General features: G+C 37.5%; 1 protein-coding gene across 2 annotated transcripts in view; it reads left to right on the forward strand.

Moving 5' to 3' along the window:
• The window catches only part of Lats1 (large tumor suppressor kinase 1), a 51,633-nt gene extending 42,245 nt beyond the window's left edge, over positions 1-9,388 (forward strand). The window contains exon 7 of one of the 2 annotated variants that reach the window (XM_005390599.2): positions 5,451-5,591. In XM_005390599.2, the coding sequence (XP_005390656.1) occupies positions 5,451-5,494 (44 nt within the window). In that variant the 3' untranslated portion in view covers positions 5,495-5,591. Of the gene's footprint in view, positions 1-5,450 lie in introns of both variants that reach the window. The other variant, XM_005390598.2, reaches the window with a different exon arrangement.
• Positions 9,389-17,846: the final 8,458 nt, after the last annotated feature.

Consider the following 17,846-nt stretch of genomic DNA (forward strand, 5'->3'; position numbering starts at 1 on the left):
TTTTTTTTTTGGCACCAGGACTTAAACTCAGGACCTCATGCTTGCCAGGCAGGCCCTGTGCTGCTGAGCTATATCCCTGGCAAACTTAATTTAAAGAATTTAAAACGAAAAAGATAAGTCATTTATATTTGCTTGGATATTGTTCTTCATGAATTTTTGATGTTTGAAGATTTCTTTTGTGAACTCTTTGGCCTAAAGAGCTTCTTAAGCAAGGTTTACTGGCTTTTAATTTTATCTAAGAATGTGTTTATTTTACCATTAGGACATTATTACTTGATATGTCTTACTTTATTTCCTGTTGCTATCATGGAATAGCTGAGACTGAGTAATTTATAAAGAAGAAGGGTTTTGGCTCATGGTCCCTAAAGCTAGGAAGTCCAAGATTGAGTAACCCCATCACAATAGCTTGCTACTGCTTCCTTAACATAGCAGAAGTTAGAAGTGAGGGGGTATGTACAGAAGAGACAAAACACAAGGGACAGCCCTGCTTTGGTAATAAACCACTTTTGTGGTAGTAACCAATCAATCTGGTCCCATGAGAGAAGGAACTCAAATTCATTCCTATGAGATAGCATTAATCCCTCTGTGAGATCCCTTCATGAAGGCAAATCTGTATGACATGGTGCCTGTTTGTTTTTCCACTACTGGGGATTGAACCCAGGGCCTTGCACATCCTGGGCAAGTGCTGTACCACTAAGCTACATTGCCAGACCTTATAAAATTATTTATTTATTTATTTTTATTAATTTTTTTTTTTCTTTTTGAGACAGGGTTTCACTATGCAGTTCAGGCTGGCCTTGAACTCACTTTGTAGCTGAGTCTGGCCTCAAACTTGCAACAATTTTCCCCTCTCAGCCTCCCGTGTGCTGGGATTACAGGCATGAGCCACCGTGCCTGGCTAATTAATTTATTTTTGAGGCAGGCTCTGGTTGAGTTACCTGGACTGGCCTTAAACTTGTGATCCTTCTGCTACAGCCTCCTAGGTAACTGAGATTTCAGGTATGTGCCACCCTGCTAGCTCAAAGTTTCTTAAAAACTTCACTGTCTCTTAATACTACCACTTTGGGGACCAAGCCTCAACATGAGTTTCAGTGAAGCCAGACTAAAACAGTATATAATTCTGCATTTTAGTTCTTATAGCACTTTAAAATGTCCACTTCCTTCTGTCTTCTGTAATTTAAAAAGACATCTGCCATCATCCATATCCCTTAAGCAATGCAACACTTTTTTCTGGCCACTTTCAATTAATTTGTCTTTTTTTTTCAGTATTAGAATCATAATGTGTCTGTGTACAGATGTTTTAGGGTTTATTACCCTATTTGGTGTTTACTAATCATTGTAAATTTATACGTTTATGTCCCTTATCAAATTTGGGCAGAGTTCAACTATCATTTCTTTTTTTTTTTTTTTTCCGGTTTTTCTCCGGTACCAGGAACCGAACTCATGACCTTGTGCTTGCCAGGCAGGCGCTTTTGCCACTGAGCTAAATCCCCAGCCCCAACTATCATTTCTTAAAATACTTTTCTGCACTTAATTCTGTCTCCTCGTAGGACTGCAATGATAGAACTGTTAAACCTTTTGGTATATTCCCACAGATTCCTGAGATTCTATTCATGTTCTTTTTTTTTTGTTTGTTTGTTTGAGACAGAGTCTCACTATGTAGTTCAGGCTAGCCATGAACTCCTGGCAATTCTCCTGCCTCAGCTTCTTGAATGCTGGGATTGCAGGTGTGCACCACCACACCCAGCTTTCTATTCATATTTTATTTTATTTATTTAGGTATATCAGGAATCGAACTCAGGACCTTGTGCTTGCCAGGCAGGCACCATACTGCTGAGCTACATCCCCAGCCCTTTATTCATATTTTAAACCCTTGTTCTCTCAGTTCAGATTGCATAATTGCTTTTTATTTTATTTTATTTTTTGTCTTTTTGAGACAAGGTCTTGCTATGCAGTTCAGGCTGGCCCTGAGCTCACTTTGTAGCCCAGGCTGGTCTTGAACTCCCAATGATCCTCCTGCCTCAGCCTCCCAAGTGCTGGGATTACAGGCGTGAGCCACCATGCCCGGCTCAGATTGCATAATTTGTATTAATCTGTTCACTGACTCACATTCTATCATGCCTATCCATTAGTTTTATTTATTTAGTTATTTTTTCTTTAATCAGATTTTATTGGTACATTTTAGATATACATAATGATTATATTCATCATAGAGAATTTGGAGCCAGGCATGGTGGCACATGCCTGTAATCCAGCGCTCACGAGGCTGAGGCAGGAGGACAGCCATGAGTTCAAGGCCAGCGTGGGCTACACAGTGAGTTCAGAGCCACCTTGAACTGCATAGTGAGACCCTGTCTCAAAAAAACAAACAAACAAACCATAGAGAATTTGTACCTGTACATGATATAACTTGATTGTTTTTCCCATTCTCCTACCCTCCCTCCGACCCCCCTCCCGTCCCATGTACAAAATCTTTGTTTCCATTTTTTCCTTCTTTTCTCACCATCTAGTTTTAGTCATTTATATCTGTGATCACTTTGCTGAGGCTTTGTTTCATTTCTACAGTGCTTACTTTTATTAAGAGTTCACTTTTATTTAAGAGCACTTTTATAATGGCTACGTTCCAGTTCTTGTCAGGTAATTCTAATATCTGTGTCATCTCAACTTTGTTGGTTGTTTTTCCCTTTTGTGAGTTGAAATTTTTCTGGTTCTTTGAATACTGAGTAATTTTGGATTGTAATCTGAATATTGTGAATATTTTATTATGAGACTCTGCATCTTATCTAAAACTAAGGGAAAATGATGACATTGTTTGGGCAAGCATTAAACCTGGCTGGATTCAGCCCATAATTCCATTGTTTTCAATGTCCATTTCATTTCAAAGCCATTGCACTGTTAGCCAAGTCTCTCCCTGGGCTTTGTTATTTTCCCTCAGATCTCAAAGTCATCAGTGTATTATTTGGAATCAGAGCCACATAGATAGAGTTGAAGGGTAAGCCCAGGAGTTCCTAAACAACTTATGTAAACTGAAGCACAAAGAAAAAATAGAATAAAAAATAAAGCCTTACAGATATAAAGGGCAGTATCAAATTAATATCATATATAATAATTAGAAATTCACTTTCTGATTAGAAAGTGAAAGGTACACATATATGTACCTCCACTCTGCTGTACAGGTCTCATAACTATACCAGCATCCAACACAAGGTAGCAAGAAGACAGTGAAAACAAACAACAAAGATCTGAACAATTTTTTGGATCACATGCTATATGGCAGTGGTGCCCATAGTTTTTTCTAAATTAAAACGTCAGGAGCTGGGGATTTAGCTTAGTGGCAAAGCACCTGCCTGGCAAGCGCAAGGTCGTGAGTTCGGTTCCTGGTACCAGAAGAAAAACAAACACACACACACAAAATAAACTAAAACATCAGAATTCAAATTGAATTGCATTGTTAGCACTTTGTGATAAATAAGTGGGTTTTGCTTTGCCGTTTGGGTGCTCATCTCTAAAAGTTTTGCCATTACTGTTTTTTCCATTATTTCCAGCTGGGAAGGGAGGTTTCCTCTTACAGTTGTAGGTGCCTATAAACACTATTGCCACCTGTATTCTTGCCAGGAAGCCGTTTCCATGTAACTTCCTGAACTTGAACTAGAAGGGCTTCTTCAGAGGTTCACTGTGTCCCTGCCATGCCCTTCCAAGTTTTGGGCAACTTTGAGTCTATGGGACACAAGACTTTTTTATCTTTTAGATTACTGTGACTTTTTGTCCTTCAGATTGCTTAGGTATCTGCTCCATGCATTTTGTCTAGGTTTTATACCTGCATTTAGTGGAAAAGACAAGATAGAATGTACCTACATCTTACTTGGAACTGGAACCTCTTTCTGATTGCCTGGAGGGCATACCCTGGAGGGCATTTGCTTTGTTTTGTTTTCGTTCCCCCATTTTTTTTTTCAGTTTGACCATGATGTACCTATGTTTACTTTTCTTTATATTTATCTTGATCGAGTTCTGTAGTTATAAGTTGATGACTTTCATCAGTTTTAAGAAATTATCTGTCATGTGTCTTCAAAGATTCCTTTTGCTTCTTTCTGACCTGAGAGTCTAATTATTATATATGATATTAATTTGATACTGCCCTTTATATCTGTAAGGCTTTATTTTTTATTCTATTTTTTCTTTGTGCTTCAGTTTACATAATTTCTGTTGGTCCATCTATGAATTAACTGTATTTCTTTGATGTTCTTAGTCTTTTGTTTTATCTTAAACTAAAAATTTCTTATAATAAAAAAAATCTAAGTAGTATCAGCTTCTTAGAAGACTGAGGTAGGAGGATTATAAGTTTAAGCCAGTCTGGCCAACTTAGCAAGACCCTGCTTCAAAATAAAATTTAAAAGGATCTAGGGATGTAGCTCAGAGATAGTGCATTTGCTTATTAACATGCATGAACCCCTGGGTTTAATTCCTAGTACCACAAAATAAAAGCTTATCCAGCTGATTGTATATTTACATTTTTTTCCTGTGGAAAGTAAGTAATGAGATCACAATATTACTATGTCAGGCCTGTTTTTCAAGAATAAGTTGTAAAATATTCTATTAGTTGGGTATCTTTTTTCTGGCCTAGAGTAAGACTTTAAAATGAACACATAATATAAGAAGGGGTCTATTTTTCTTTCTTACACAATAGTTGTTTGGCTGCTATGTGAGTAAAGACGAAAGGGTTTGTTTATTCATTTATTTGATATTTATTGATTTCCTAGAAAATGTCTTATCTAGGTAAAATAACTGTGCATTTTGCCATTTATCGGGGTTTATCCAAAACCTTTAAGCATTGTATTCAGAGTATACCATTCCTTCTGCCTTTGGCAGTTCTCTTGACATTCTTTCTCCTTGATTGTGCTTTACTCAAAACCAGAACGGAGATTTAACATCTATTAAGTGTCAGGCAAGTATTAGGAAATACAAACACAATTAAAGCATAGTTTCCTGTGGGGTGGGTGGTACATGGTTGTAATTCCAGCATTAGAGGGGCTGAGGCAGAAGGATAGCAAGTTCAAGGTCAGCTGAGCAACCTAACAAGGCCCTGTCCTAACCCGTATGGAATTTTAACTTCATTAGAAGGATAGAGACATAAATAGCGACCACAAAATACTAGAAATATGGTAGAAGTAAATTCATAGTGTAGGCAAGGTAGCATGAAATAGCCATTTTACCAGCAGGGCTTAATAGAGGTTATAAAAATTTATGAGACTTGCAGTGTGAGTTTAAATTGCCCAGAGAGGAGGGGATAGGATAGAAGGTTATTTTCTGGCAGTGATTCATTATTAAATGCAGGGATGGTGAAATAACCAGAGTTTATTTAAAAAAACAAATTGTCCAATTATACTTTTTTTATAAAAGTTGGAAGAAAGTTTTGTTCATCTCTTCCTAATTTTTATTAATTTTCTTTAAAGGTTATCAACTGGCAGACATCTCTTCACATTCCACCACAAGCTAAACTGAGTCCTGAAGCTTCGGATCTGATTATTAAACTCTGCCGAGGACCAGAAGATCGCTTAGGCAAGAATGGTGCTGATGAAATAAAAGCCCATCCATTTTTTAAAACAATCGATTTCTCCAGTGATCTGAGACAGCAGTCTGCATCATATATTCCTAAAATCACACACCCAACAGATACATCAAATTTTGATCCTGTTGACCCTGACAAGTTATGGAGTGACGATGAGGAAGAAAATGTAAACGACACTCTCAATGGATGGTATAAAAACGGAAAGCACCCTGAACACGCCTTCTATGAATTTACCTTTCGGCGGTTCTTTGATGACAATGGCTACCCATATAATTATCCAAAGCCTATTGAGTATGAACACATGAATTCACAAGGCTCAGAACAACATTCAGATGAAGATGATCAACATAAAGGCACAGAGATAAAAAATCGTGATCTAGTATATGTTTAACACACTAGAAAATAATCATAATGAGAATTTACAAAAAGGCCTGAAATACTGGGTTTTTTGAAATTCTGAGTAAAATTATGCAACTGCGGCAGAGCTATGTATGTGTGCTCTGTGTACAATATTTTATTTTCCTAAATTATAGGATATCCTTTTAAAATATTAATTTATTCCAACCTTTTAAAAAATTGTTATACATAAGTTATGAACTGAATATTAGTCAGTTCCTGGTACTTAAAGTACTTAAAATAAAAAATAGTGCTTTGTTTAAAAGGAGAAGCCTGTTATCTATTTGTATATATGCGAAATAATTTTAAAACTCAAGAGTTTTTGAAATTTTTTGAAAGACAGTTTTAGTTTTATCTTGCTTTAACCAAATATGAAACATGCCCATATTTACAGAGCTCTTTTCCCCTCCTCCCCAATCTTGTTTTTCATACAAAATAAATAAGCTAGAGAAATTAAGCCATCATTTTGCAGAGCGTTCCTAGGTTAATGATAATTTGTATAAGTCATATCTTGGAACTAAGAAATACAGGGTACAGTATGTTCATCAGAAGGAAAAATAGTGCAGTTTATCTTTTCTCCCCTCCTGTGAGGAATACTTAGTCTTCTAGCTTTTCTCTTCTAGCTTTTTAAAAAATAAAAATTAAAAAATATACTGGCTTTATAAGAAGCCAAAGCACTACTAATTTTCTTTCTATTTTGGTATTAATGCTGCTTCCAGTTTTAAAAGGGAACAAAGTTGCCATAAATCAAAAATCCTAAATACTAAAAGCTAAGGTCTTTTATAGTTTTCCTTTGAAATTACAATGTTTTTCTACCATTGTAAGCCAAGAAATTATTTTCAGTTTATATAAAACTTTGATTAGGATTATTTGTTGATTTTCATCACTAACTCCCCCTCTCCCCCCCGGGTGGGGGAACCTGCAAGGATGTAGCTTAGAGCACTTGCCTAGTATGTACCAGGCCCTAGGTTCAGTTTCCAGCGCCTCAAAAAAAGAAAAAGTAGTTTTTCCTATATAGTGACTCAATCATCAGTGCTGTAGAACCTCTTTCATAACAGTGTTGTGTATACAGATTGCTATTGGCAAAGGAAATATAGCTGTTTGGTAATATAGTATTATTTCTAAGGGCCGATTAGTTGGTGAAAAAAATAATTAACTCTTAATTCAGATGGCCATTAGTAATTAGGAAAAGTTACATAGTGGTCTTAGCTAACTTATTTAAGGTTAATTATGTTTTTCAACATGCCTATTTATATAATGCTTAAATTCTTAAGGATAATTGTGGTTTCATACCAAAATATGTATCTTCGGAAGGAGAACTGAGCTCTATTCTGACCTTAGTAAACTAGTTTCTATTTTATTTACTTTTCTTAAGCTTCACTGATAATGGTCTTTTTTTTTTTTAATGTAAAATGTTTGTGGATAAGAGGACTAATTTAAGTGACTTTTTAAAACTTTTAGCTTGTTTCATATAAAAGCTAATGGAAACCAGGTAGTAAAATTAAAGGCAAAGCTGTTCCAATTGAACTGGGGGGGAAAAGCATTTATTAGTTCACATTTGCCACCTTGTGTATATAGGTGGCCCTCTTAGAAGCTCAGCCTGCAGACCACTACCATGTAATGTGGGCCTTTAGGGTCACTGATGCTTTTGTGAATCTGATAAAGGTGGTGGGCTCTACTTCCCAGAAAAAAGACACATGAAAACACACATAAGATACTGCATACAGTTTCAGGAAATTCTGGATCTTATGAAACCTGTCAATGACTAGGTTAAAGACCTCTGTTCGATAAGAAAGTTGATATATTAAACTGAAAACTTTGCTTTTAATTTGCTGATCAGTACATCTTATATAAATACAAGATAATTAGTACATCTTAATTAGTACATCTTGTATAAATACTGATAATTTGTGATGGGAGACCTCTGTAGCATGTGATAAGATGACCCTATGGATGCTGGTGCAAAACTAAGATGCTTTAAACATACCATTTTGAGGGCACTGAAATGTTTGGCTTATTATAGGATTGATACAACAATATTTCTGAAGGATTTCCAATCAGAGAATTTTGAGGAAATAATAGCAGTCTTTACTTCATGGAACATTTGATTGATCCTACTCTATGCAAAACAAACTAGTTAGTTCAAGAATTTTTAGCTTGGTACTCACATTTATAAGATACCCTCCTTCTTTAAGCTTTTCCGTCAGATTTACTTAAATTTTCATTTAATAGTTCTACTTCTGGACTATGGTGCAATACAGTAGAAAACTAAGTTTGTTACATTTACATTGTAGGAAAACTAAGGTGCTGTATCCTCCCTCTTCTCTCCTCTCCCAACAAAATCTGTACTGCTGCTGTTCTTGAAATATGACACTATAAATTTCATGTTCTTTTAAAGTTTCCTCCAACAGTTTAAGTTTTTGTCTTTGTCTGAAGCAGTATACAAGCCATTGGAATATGCAGTTTAAATAGTTTGGATATACTTATTAGCTGTAGTAATTCTCTATATCCAGTTCTTCCAGTGTAGATCCTGCTACTTCCTGACCACGAGACAGCAACAACATTAAATTAGGCAATCAGATTAAAAAAATCTGATTGCCCTCAATTAAAATTGAGTGAAAACATTGGTTCTACATTTCTCATTTTAAAGTGATTTTCTCATTAAAAATCTTGCTGTCTTTCTTACGCTTACCCCTTTTATGCATATCAATAGTATTTATAAACTATGTCCTATAATTGTGTAACTGTAGATAACTGTTATGTATTGTCCAGTAGTATCTAAGGCAGGCCTTATTGCTGTATGTTTTCTACTTTCTTATTTGTAATAGAAACTATAGAATGTATGACTAAAAAGTCACTTTGAGATTGACTTTTTTAAAAAGTTATTACCTTCTACTGTTGCAAAGTGCAAAACTGTGAGTGGAAATGTTTTATTCTGACTTAATATGTTGGAAATTAGAGAATACAGTGGGAGGATTTTTAGATATTGCTGCTGCTGTTACCTAAGGTACTTTAGAAATTTTCTTTAATAAACAAAAATCCCTTTGGTATTTAAAGTGAAACATTTAGTCTGTTTCTTTTAAACTAAAGCAAAAATAATTTGGGTCAACAAATTGGTATATTTGTAAAGCGCCATAATATATCCCTTTGTGGAAGGCACTATACAGTTTACTTTTATATTGTATTGTGTATATAAGTATTTTGTATGAAAGTGGAATCAATAGCAACACTACAGTTTTATAAAATAATGCTTTGATAGACAAGGAATTACAGCTTTGCAATAACTAAATTGTTTTGCATACTTCTGAATGTAACAGAATGAATAATCAGCCTGTTTTTAATGAATCTATTTGTATTTTCCCAATCATTTCCTCTAGTGTAATGTTTGCTGGAATAATAAAAAAAAGCAAAATTTAAATCTTTCAATTATGTGTGGAAAGCTGATATTTAAGTTGCTTAAGTATGTTGATTTTTTATTTCAAAATTTTATTTTAATCTTTTGATTCTTAAAGTTTATGACTAAAAATTTGATACTTTGGAGTTAAAATATATGTAACAAATGATACTACCTAGTTAGATTAGGGCAAACTGAATATAGTGTAACCCAGTAAAATGTTTTCATCTCTTCTAAGTATGCTAAACTTTTCTGTGGGGGATACTGGGAATTGAACTCAGGACCTTGTGCTCAGTAGGTAGGTGCTGTGCCGCTGAGCTATATCCCTGACCCTGATAAATATTTCTGAGTTATAAGCTTTCTTCAGATTTTTGTTTTAAAAATTTTTCATTATTAAACTACATTTAGCATCATTTGGATACATTTTCAAGTTTTTAAAATATGAAGTTATTGGTTAAATTTTCCTTTATTTACAATTCTTTAGTCACATGAAATGTTAATAAGATAAAGTTTTATTTTAAATCAGCTTTACATGAATGAATACTTCATTTTCCCAAGCATTACTATCATTTTTTATTTATTTATTTTTTGGGGTGCTTTGAGTCAGGGTCTTGCTATGTAATCTATGCTGGCCCTGAACCCACTATTTAGGTATGTATAGCCTTGAACTCGCAGCAATCCTCCTGTCTCAGCCTCTGCTGGGATTACAGATGTGTGGCACCACACCCAGTTTACCATCATTTTTATCTTTTATTCTCATTTGTATCCCCTTGTAAATTTATCTTTGTCTACAAGAGACTTTTGTGTAGCTGACACAAACTACAGTATTCCTGTGGACCTATATTTGGTATTTCAGCTACACTTTGCTGTGCCACCCCCCAACACATACATCTACGTATATGTGGACAGAGGTTGCCAAATATCTACTTGAAGCACAAACAGCAACTGTCCAGTAGGCAGTCTTTCCTTATTCCTTTCAGTGATAGCTAACCAGACATCCTGAACATTTTGCTAGATTCAGAATCTGGGTGGCATTTTGGGTGGTTTCCCTTAGGGAATAAGTTTACTCTAGGAAACACAAGGTTCTCGTGTACCTACTTCTCAGAGAGGCTGAATAATCACAGGGGCTGTTCTTGAATAGTATCCATTATGCCATTTTTTCCTTTACTAATAGAGTCGCCATCCTCCAAGGTTTGACTGCCACACTAGTGTCCATGTCTCTCAGAATCCCTGGTCATTTGGTGTGGCCATGTGAACATCACTGGGCCAAACAGACACAGTATGTGCAAATTCTACCTGCACTTTAATTTGAAACTATGCTATTTGCTATTTCCTTCTTCCTACAGGATGGAATGCAGACATGGTGGTGACTTAATTTTGACCATAAAAAGTAGGAAAATACCATAGTGATAGTAGATTAACAAAATAAATAAACCTGGTTACCTGAGAAGCAATGAGATAGGGTTAATTCCAAACTGGTCACCTGCAGAATGTTGGAGGAAAAAAATACAACTCCCACTTGTTACTGCTGGCAAGTCTAATACAGTGTACAGTTCATGTTAGTGTATAGCCTGATTTGCAATTTTTTTGGCAGTGGTGCTCTAGATTATGCTTCTAGTATGATGAACAAGTCAGCTCTTAATAGATTTATTCTATAAATATAACTCAAACTCTATGGACAATTAAAAAAAACTACTTAAAGATCCTGGAGTGGAAGCAAGACCAGACAGATTCTGGAGTGAAGTCCCTGGAAAAAAACAATGGCATGTGATGAGTACCCCCCTTTCATGACATCTTGTCTGAAAAAGGCCTAACTCGGGCTGAACCCTGAACTACACCCATGCAGGGAGACTCCAAACATCTTACCTAAGAATTAAAGAACTGAAATGACATTTTAGGTACTGCGCAAGAGAAAAAATGCCAAACCAAATCAATAACTTGCTTAACTAAAATACCTCGAAAGACTGTCACAGAATCCACAGTATCTACAGTATACCACTTCTAATCCCAGGGAACAACCCAAAATTACTTGACATAATGAAGAAATATAAAATGGCTATTGAGAAAAAAACCAGTAAGAGGATGTAGATGCCCAGATCCTATTTCTAACATTTGGAGTTGGCAGGAAGGGAGGGTACCACGGCTCCTGCAACTACGCACAGTAATGCAAATTTTTTTTGTTTAGCTAGAGTCGAAAACCTAAGGCCTTGCATACATGAGGAAAATACAGTACCACATAGCCACATCCTCAGACTAAGAAAAATATTCTTAAATGTAAAGATAGGAAACCCCAGCAAAGAAATTGGACTCTAAGAAATAACTAGGCTGGGGATGTAGTTGTAGAGTTCTTGCCTACCGTGTGCATGGCTGTGGATTCCATGGAACCTCAGCACTAAACAGCAAAAAAAAAAAGGGAAATTTATTTATTTATTTATTGGCCTTTTTGAGACAGGGTCTCACTATGCAGTTCAGGCTGGCCTTGAGCTCACTTTGTAGCCCAGGCTGGTCTCAAACTCACAATGATCTTCCTGTTTTAGCCTCCTGAGTGATGAGATTACAGGCATGCACCACCACACCCAGACCAAAAAAAGGAAATTTAGATACATAACGTGATGCAGAAGAGTGGAGATGAAGCCAAGCACAGTGGCACACACCTGTCCTCCAGCACTCTGGGAGGCCAAGGCAAGAGGATCCCAAGTTTGAACCCAGCCTAGACAACTTAGCAACTTAGTAAGACTCTCTCTCACAATTTTGAAAATACTTTCTTGTTTGTTTGTTTTTTCTTCCAGTACCAGGAATCAAACCCACGACCTTGTGCTTGCCAGGCAGGCGCTGTGCCACTGAGCTACATCCCCAGTCCCTGAAAATACTTTGAAAAGGCTGGGGATGTAGCTCAGTGGGAAGGCCTTGGATTAATTACCACCACTGCAAAATTAAACGAACAAACAATTGAACAGAGATGACAGGAGGAAAACTAAATCTGCAGATCATCCTAGGGGACAACGGCATAGTTATGCGGTAGAACACATGCTTAGCATGTGTCTTAATCACTTTCCTACTAGGACAAAATACCTAACACCCACGACTTTAACTAGGAAAGGTGTATTTTGGCTCATACTACATTCTGTGTTTGGCTGGCTCCAAGGCAGGAAGAGGAAGTCAGAGAGGCATGGCAGACGAAGATGCTCAACCCGGAGCAGCCAGGAAGCAGAGAGAAAGCAGAGGCCCAGCGCAGGAGGGAGATACTAGGTCCCACTCCCAGTGGCCTGCTTCTAATCAGCCCCTCTCTCCTAAAAGAACTCATTGGTGGACTGATCCACTGATGACGATAGCGCCTCCATGATCCAATCATTTTCAAACAGGAGCTTTTGGGGGACACTTCAGATCTACCACAGCAGCACGGATGAGGCTCTGAGTTTGACCCCCAGCACTGCCAAAAAAAAAAAAAAGCAAAACAAAATACTAGAGATTTCTCATATACATAATTGGTATACCTCTCCCCTTAGTAGGTAGTGGGACAGAAAAAAATTGGAAAATATTGACCCCAAATTTACCAAATTTAGAGAAAGCCATGAATTTATAGATTCAAACAACTCCAGAAGTCCACAACAGAGAGAAAAGATGGCAACCATGAAAGTGAGCTTCTCAAATCTACTGGGAGAAGTATAAGCGAGGGCCCAGCTCCTGGACTCTGAATTCACCACTACATTTGTGTCTGGGCTTCACTTACTCCCAGCCAGTGGCTGGCTTGGCAGGGATAAAGGTAGTCCCATTCCTCCAAGATGCCACTGATGGGGAGCTCTGACTGCACTGCTCCCCATCTGCCTGGCAAAATGTTCTTTAGAACAGCACTGCAGTCTAAAGCTTTTGCTGCCCAACCTTCCTTCTCTCCTTCCTGGGCTTCAAATCTGCATTTAGGATATAAAGCCCCACTTCCTGCAACCTCTCCATTTACCCTCATAAGAGTTTGCTGTGATAAATCACTTCCAATCTAAAAATGTCCTGGTGTCCATTTGTGTAGAATCCATAGTATAACATAGGTTGTACTCAACTGTGAACACGGAGTAGATAAGAAGTGCTGGGTGTGTAGCTGAGTGGTAAAGTGCTTGCTTTATATGCACTGCAAAAACAAAAGGACAGAGTAGATTAAACAAGACAACTTCTGTTGTACTATAGAGTTGATCTTAAATCTATAGGCAAATTGCCTATGAGGAACTAATATTTTAAAGAGAAAATCTTAAAAGAAGAAATAAAATAGAAGAGGGGAACTAAAAATAATTAAGATGTGTTAGGTGCATGTACCAGCTTCCCATGATGAATGTAACCATTATGTACTACAATTTTTTTGAGACAGGGTCTCACTTTGTGGTTCAGGGTGGCCTTTAACTCACTATGTAGCCCAGGTTGGCCTTGAACTCATGATATGATGATCCTCCTGCCTCAGCCTCTCAAGTGATAAGATTACAGGCATGCGCCACCATGCCTGGCTATGTATTACAAATATGTAATAACAAAAATTTTTAAAAGAACTCATTTCAGTAAGCAAAAAGAAAAAGCTGAACATTGAAATGAATATTGAACTTCTACTAACTTATCATAAAAATATAGACAACAAGAACAGCCAGAAGTGCAATTATACTGTATAACAAAATCTAAAAATTCAGCAATCTTATTCATTTTAAAGCCTCTTTTTTTTTTTTTTTTTTTTTTTTCATTCCGGAAATCGAACTCAGGACCTTGCACTTGCCAGGCAGGTGCTTGTACCACTGACCTATATCCCTGGCCCCAATCTTATTCATTTTAAAGTTTGGCTTATATATATATATATACTCTGTATCCCAAGATGTGGCCAAATTTGTAAGTATCTGGAGAAAATGTTCCAGATGTATCAGCCAAGTAAGTAAAGTTAATAAAGACCTTTTAGATTTCTCTGACATGGTATATCTAATTTATAAATGATTTTACTCTATAAACATTAATTAGTATAATACACTAGACATTGCTGCAGTCAAAAGCACAAAGTATGTGATTTAATTGAGTTTGTCAACTAGGACAAGAGACAGTACACACATATATAATACTGGGAGGTGGTCTTCATGGCCATTTCGGTTCTGTGTAATTCCAGGGATCACACCTCTTGCAACAGTGTCCCAACCTACTTTCTCTCCCCTCTAAACCTTCCTACTCTTATCTGTCAAATTAATTCTTTGACTTGCTATATAACTTATAACCTTCATCTGAAAAATTTTAATGGTTCCTTTTTTTGCCTATTGAATCCAGGACTCGAACTCACAACCTTGCGCTTGCCACGCAGGTGCTGTGCCGCTGAGCTAAATCCCCAGCCCCTAAAGTTTAAACTCTTTAGCTGGCATCTACCTTGCTGTCTCTTTTCCCATTAACTTCTCTTCATATGTCCTAAAATCTTGCCAAAATGATCTGTCTATTCAACAGGAAAATATAACCTTGGCTTTTCAAAGGCTCAGTTTGGACATAATCCTTTTATTATTGTTTTTGTTATTATTATTATTATCATCATCATTTTGTCTTTTTGAGAAAGGGTCTAGCTATGCACTTCAGGCTGGCCTTGAGCTCACTTTGTAGCCCAGGCTGGTCTTGAACTTGCAACGATCCTCCTGCCTCTGTCTCCTGAGTGCTGGGATTACAGGCATGTGCCGCCACACCCGGCCACAATCCTGTTAGAAAGGTGGTGGACCTACAAGCCACACTGTAAAAGAACAAATGACTAGTGTAGTTACCTTGAGAGTGGTACACAAATATTGTTTCTCCAGAGAACACTGTAGAGTTGTACCTCCCCATCCCTTTGAAATTGGGTTGATCACATGACTTCCTTTGGCCAATGAAATGTGAGCAGAATTGACGGGCATATCATAACCAGGCAGAAGCTTCACAATCTATCTCCTTTTCTTTTTTGCACTGTCAGATATCCCAGTGCCTGCATCTACTCAGCTGTGAACACGGAGTAGATAAGAAGTTCTGGGTGTGTAGCTAAGTGGTAAAGTGCTTACTTTATATGCACTGCGAAAACAAGAGAACAGAGTAGATTACACAAAACTGTTGCTTGAAGACTGTGATTTAGGTGTTATTACACTACTACTTGTCCTTGACTAGTGCAACTAGTAAAGGAATGGAAGTAGTGAATATAAGTCACTTTTTGGAGGTTTGTCTTTCTACTTAAAAATCTTCAGAGGCAGGCATGATAGTGCACACCTGTAATCCTAGCACTTGGGAGGCTGAAGCAGTATGCCTGCAACGAGTTCAAGGCTAGCTTGGGCTATGTAGTGATTCAAAGGCAGTCTGAATTACACAGCAAGACTGACTCAAAAAAAAAAACAAAAAAAACAACAACACAACAACAACAAAAAAAAACAAGACCAAAAAAAGGAAAGAAAAAACCCCTCAACACCAAACAAAACCCACAAAACAAACACACAAAGACTTCATCGTAAAATTTATATACAAACCAGGTGTAGAGCTGCACGCCTCTAATCCCAGCACTCAGGAGGCTGAGGTAGGAGCACTGCCACAAGAGAGAGGCCAACCTGAACTATATAGGACCCTGTCTCAAAAAACCATGAAAAATCTACATACAATAAAATGCATCTGCCTTATGCATACTGTTTGATGGGTTTTGGTAAGTGTATATACCCATGTAACTACTTTCTCTGTAGAACATTTTCTTCCCATCACTTCAAAAACTCTTCCAGTTGCCTCTTTCCAATTTCCTCTCCCTCACCTGAATGTAGCCTCAGGCTTCCATTAGTCAGGCTTTACTACAGATTTGCTTCAGAATTTCCTATAAATGGAATCATACTGTTACTGAAGTTTGGTCAGAGAGGCCAGCTGTCAAGAGCTCCCAGTTTGTTTAAAGTTTGCTAATTGGAACATTATGACCTTGTGGAGAGATGAAGTCTTGTAAATTAAGAATCCTAAATTGTATTGGGCTATTTTAAGCCCCTTTGAAAGCAATTCATTATCAGCCTCTGTGTCTAATTTAGTATTTTGTATGATTAATGCATAAAATCTTTTTTTCCTGGTACTGGGGGTCGAACCCAGTGGTGCTTTACCACTGAGGTACACCCCCAGCCCTTTCTGAGAGAAGGTCTCCTAAATTGGCCTTGAATTTGTGATCCTCCTCTAAGCCTTCCAAGTAGCTGGATTACAGATTTGTGTCACTGCAATTAGCGCTTGATAAAATCTTAACATGTTATGTTAGGCCAGATGAATCTCTCATCTCTATTGAACATTGTCTGTGAATGAGACAGCCCCTGAATCCTATAGGCAGTTTCCTTGCCTTATTAAAAACAGCATCCGAGCCCTTTATTTCCTTGCCTTATTGAACCTAATATTTGAATCCTTTATTTACTTATGTAGAGACTGGGTCTTGCTATCGTCCAGTCTGGTCTTGAACTCGAAGATCCTCCTTCCTCAAAGCTTCCCAAAGTGCTGTCATTACAAGCTTGTGGCATCACACCAGGCAATAGCTGAGTCTCGTGAAAGATTTCCCCACCTTTTTGTAGTGTGGGCTTGCATAATCTCCTCAGGATAAAATCATGCTTATTTGTCTATTTATTTACTTAGTGGTTGTTTTGAGATAGAGTCTTGCTATGTACTTCAGACTGGCCTCGAACTCAGTATGTAACCCCAGCTGGCCTCAAACTCACAGCGATCCTCCTGCCTCAACCTCCTGAGCGCTGGTGTACAGGTGTGTGTTACCATGCCAGACAAAACCATTTTCCTTTGGGATCTCATGTTGTTGAATTTGTGTTCCCTGGGCACGGTCACTCCTGTTGGCTTCGAGCAAGTGATTTTCTTATTTTAGAAGTTTTATTTCTTTACAGCAACAATACCATGTGTTCATTTTGTGTCCTTTGAGTTTTCTTAAACTGTAAACTAGTACTCATAGAAAAATGAATTCTCCTAATTAGGGTAATTAATCTAAACCTCCTTAAACTGGATTACAGTTTTCTGTGCTCCACTACAATAAAGTTCATATCCACTGTGGTGAAACAATTGCTTCCTATTTTAGGTGGGCCCCAGGAAACATTTACCAAGCATTGTGTACTCAGTGTCAAACACTTTTTAGCACACAGTAGCTACCTTAACTGAATGGAATTATCTCCCCTGAACTGCTGTTTTTTTTTGTTTTGTTCTTCTTTTGAGACAAGGTTGCACTATGTAGTTCAGGCTGGCCTCCAACTTGCAGCGATCTTCCAGAGTGCTGGGATTACAGGCGTGCACCACCATGCCTGGCTCCCGAAGTATTTTTATACAATTGCATATTACCTGACAGCGATGCCTTAATGTTAGAAATTTAGTGTAGATGTATTCCTACAGAAAAATGTGTCGTAAATGCCTCTAGTCCATAGGGGGGTCGGGTGGGGTGGTCGTGGTAGCAGATGGAGACTGAGACTGGCGGGGAGCAAAGCCAACAGCACTGTCCAGTACATATGTATAAATTGTGAAATATCA

The sequence above is a fragment of the Chinchilla lanigera genome, unplaced genomic scaffold (assembly GCF_000276665.1).
Source record: "Chinchilla lanigera isolate Chin_1 unplaced genomic scaffold, ChiLan1.0 scaffold00038, whole genome shotgun sequence".
Classification (NCBI taxonomy): Eukaryota; Metazoa; Chordata; class Mammalia; order Rodentia; family Chinchillidae; genus Chinchilla; species Chinchilla lanigera.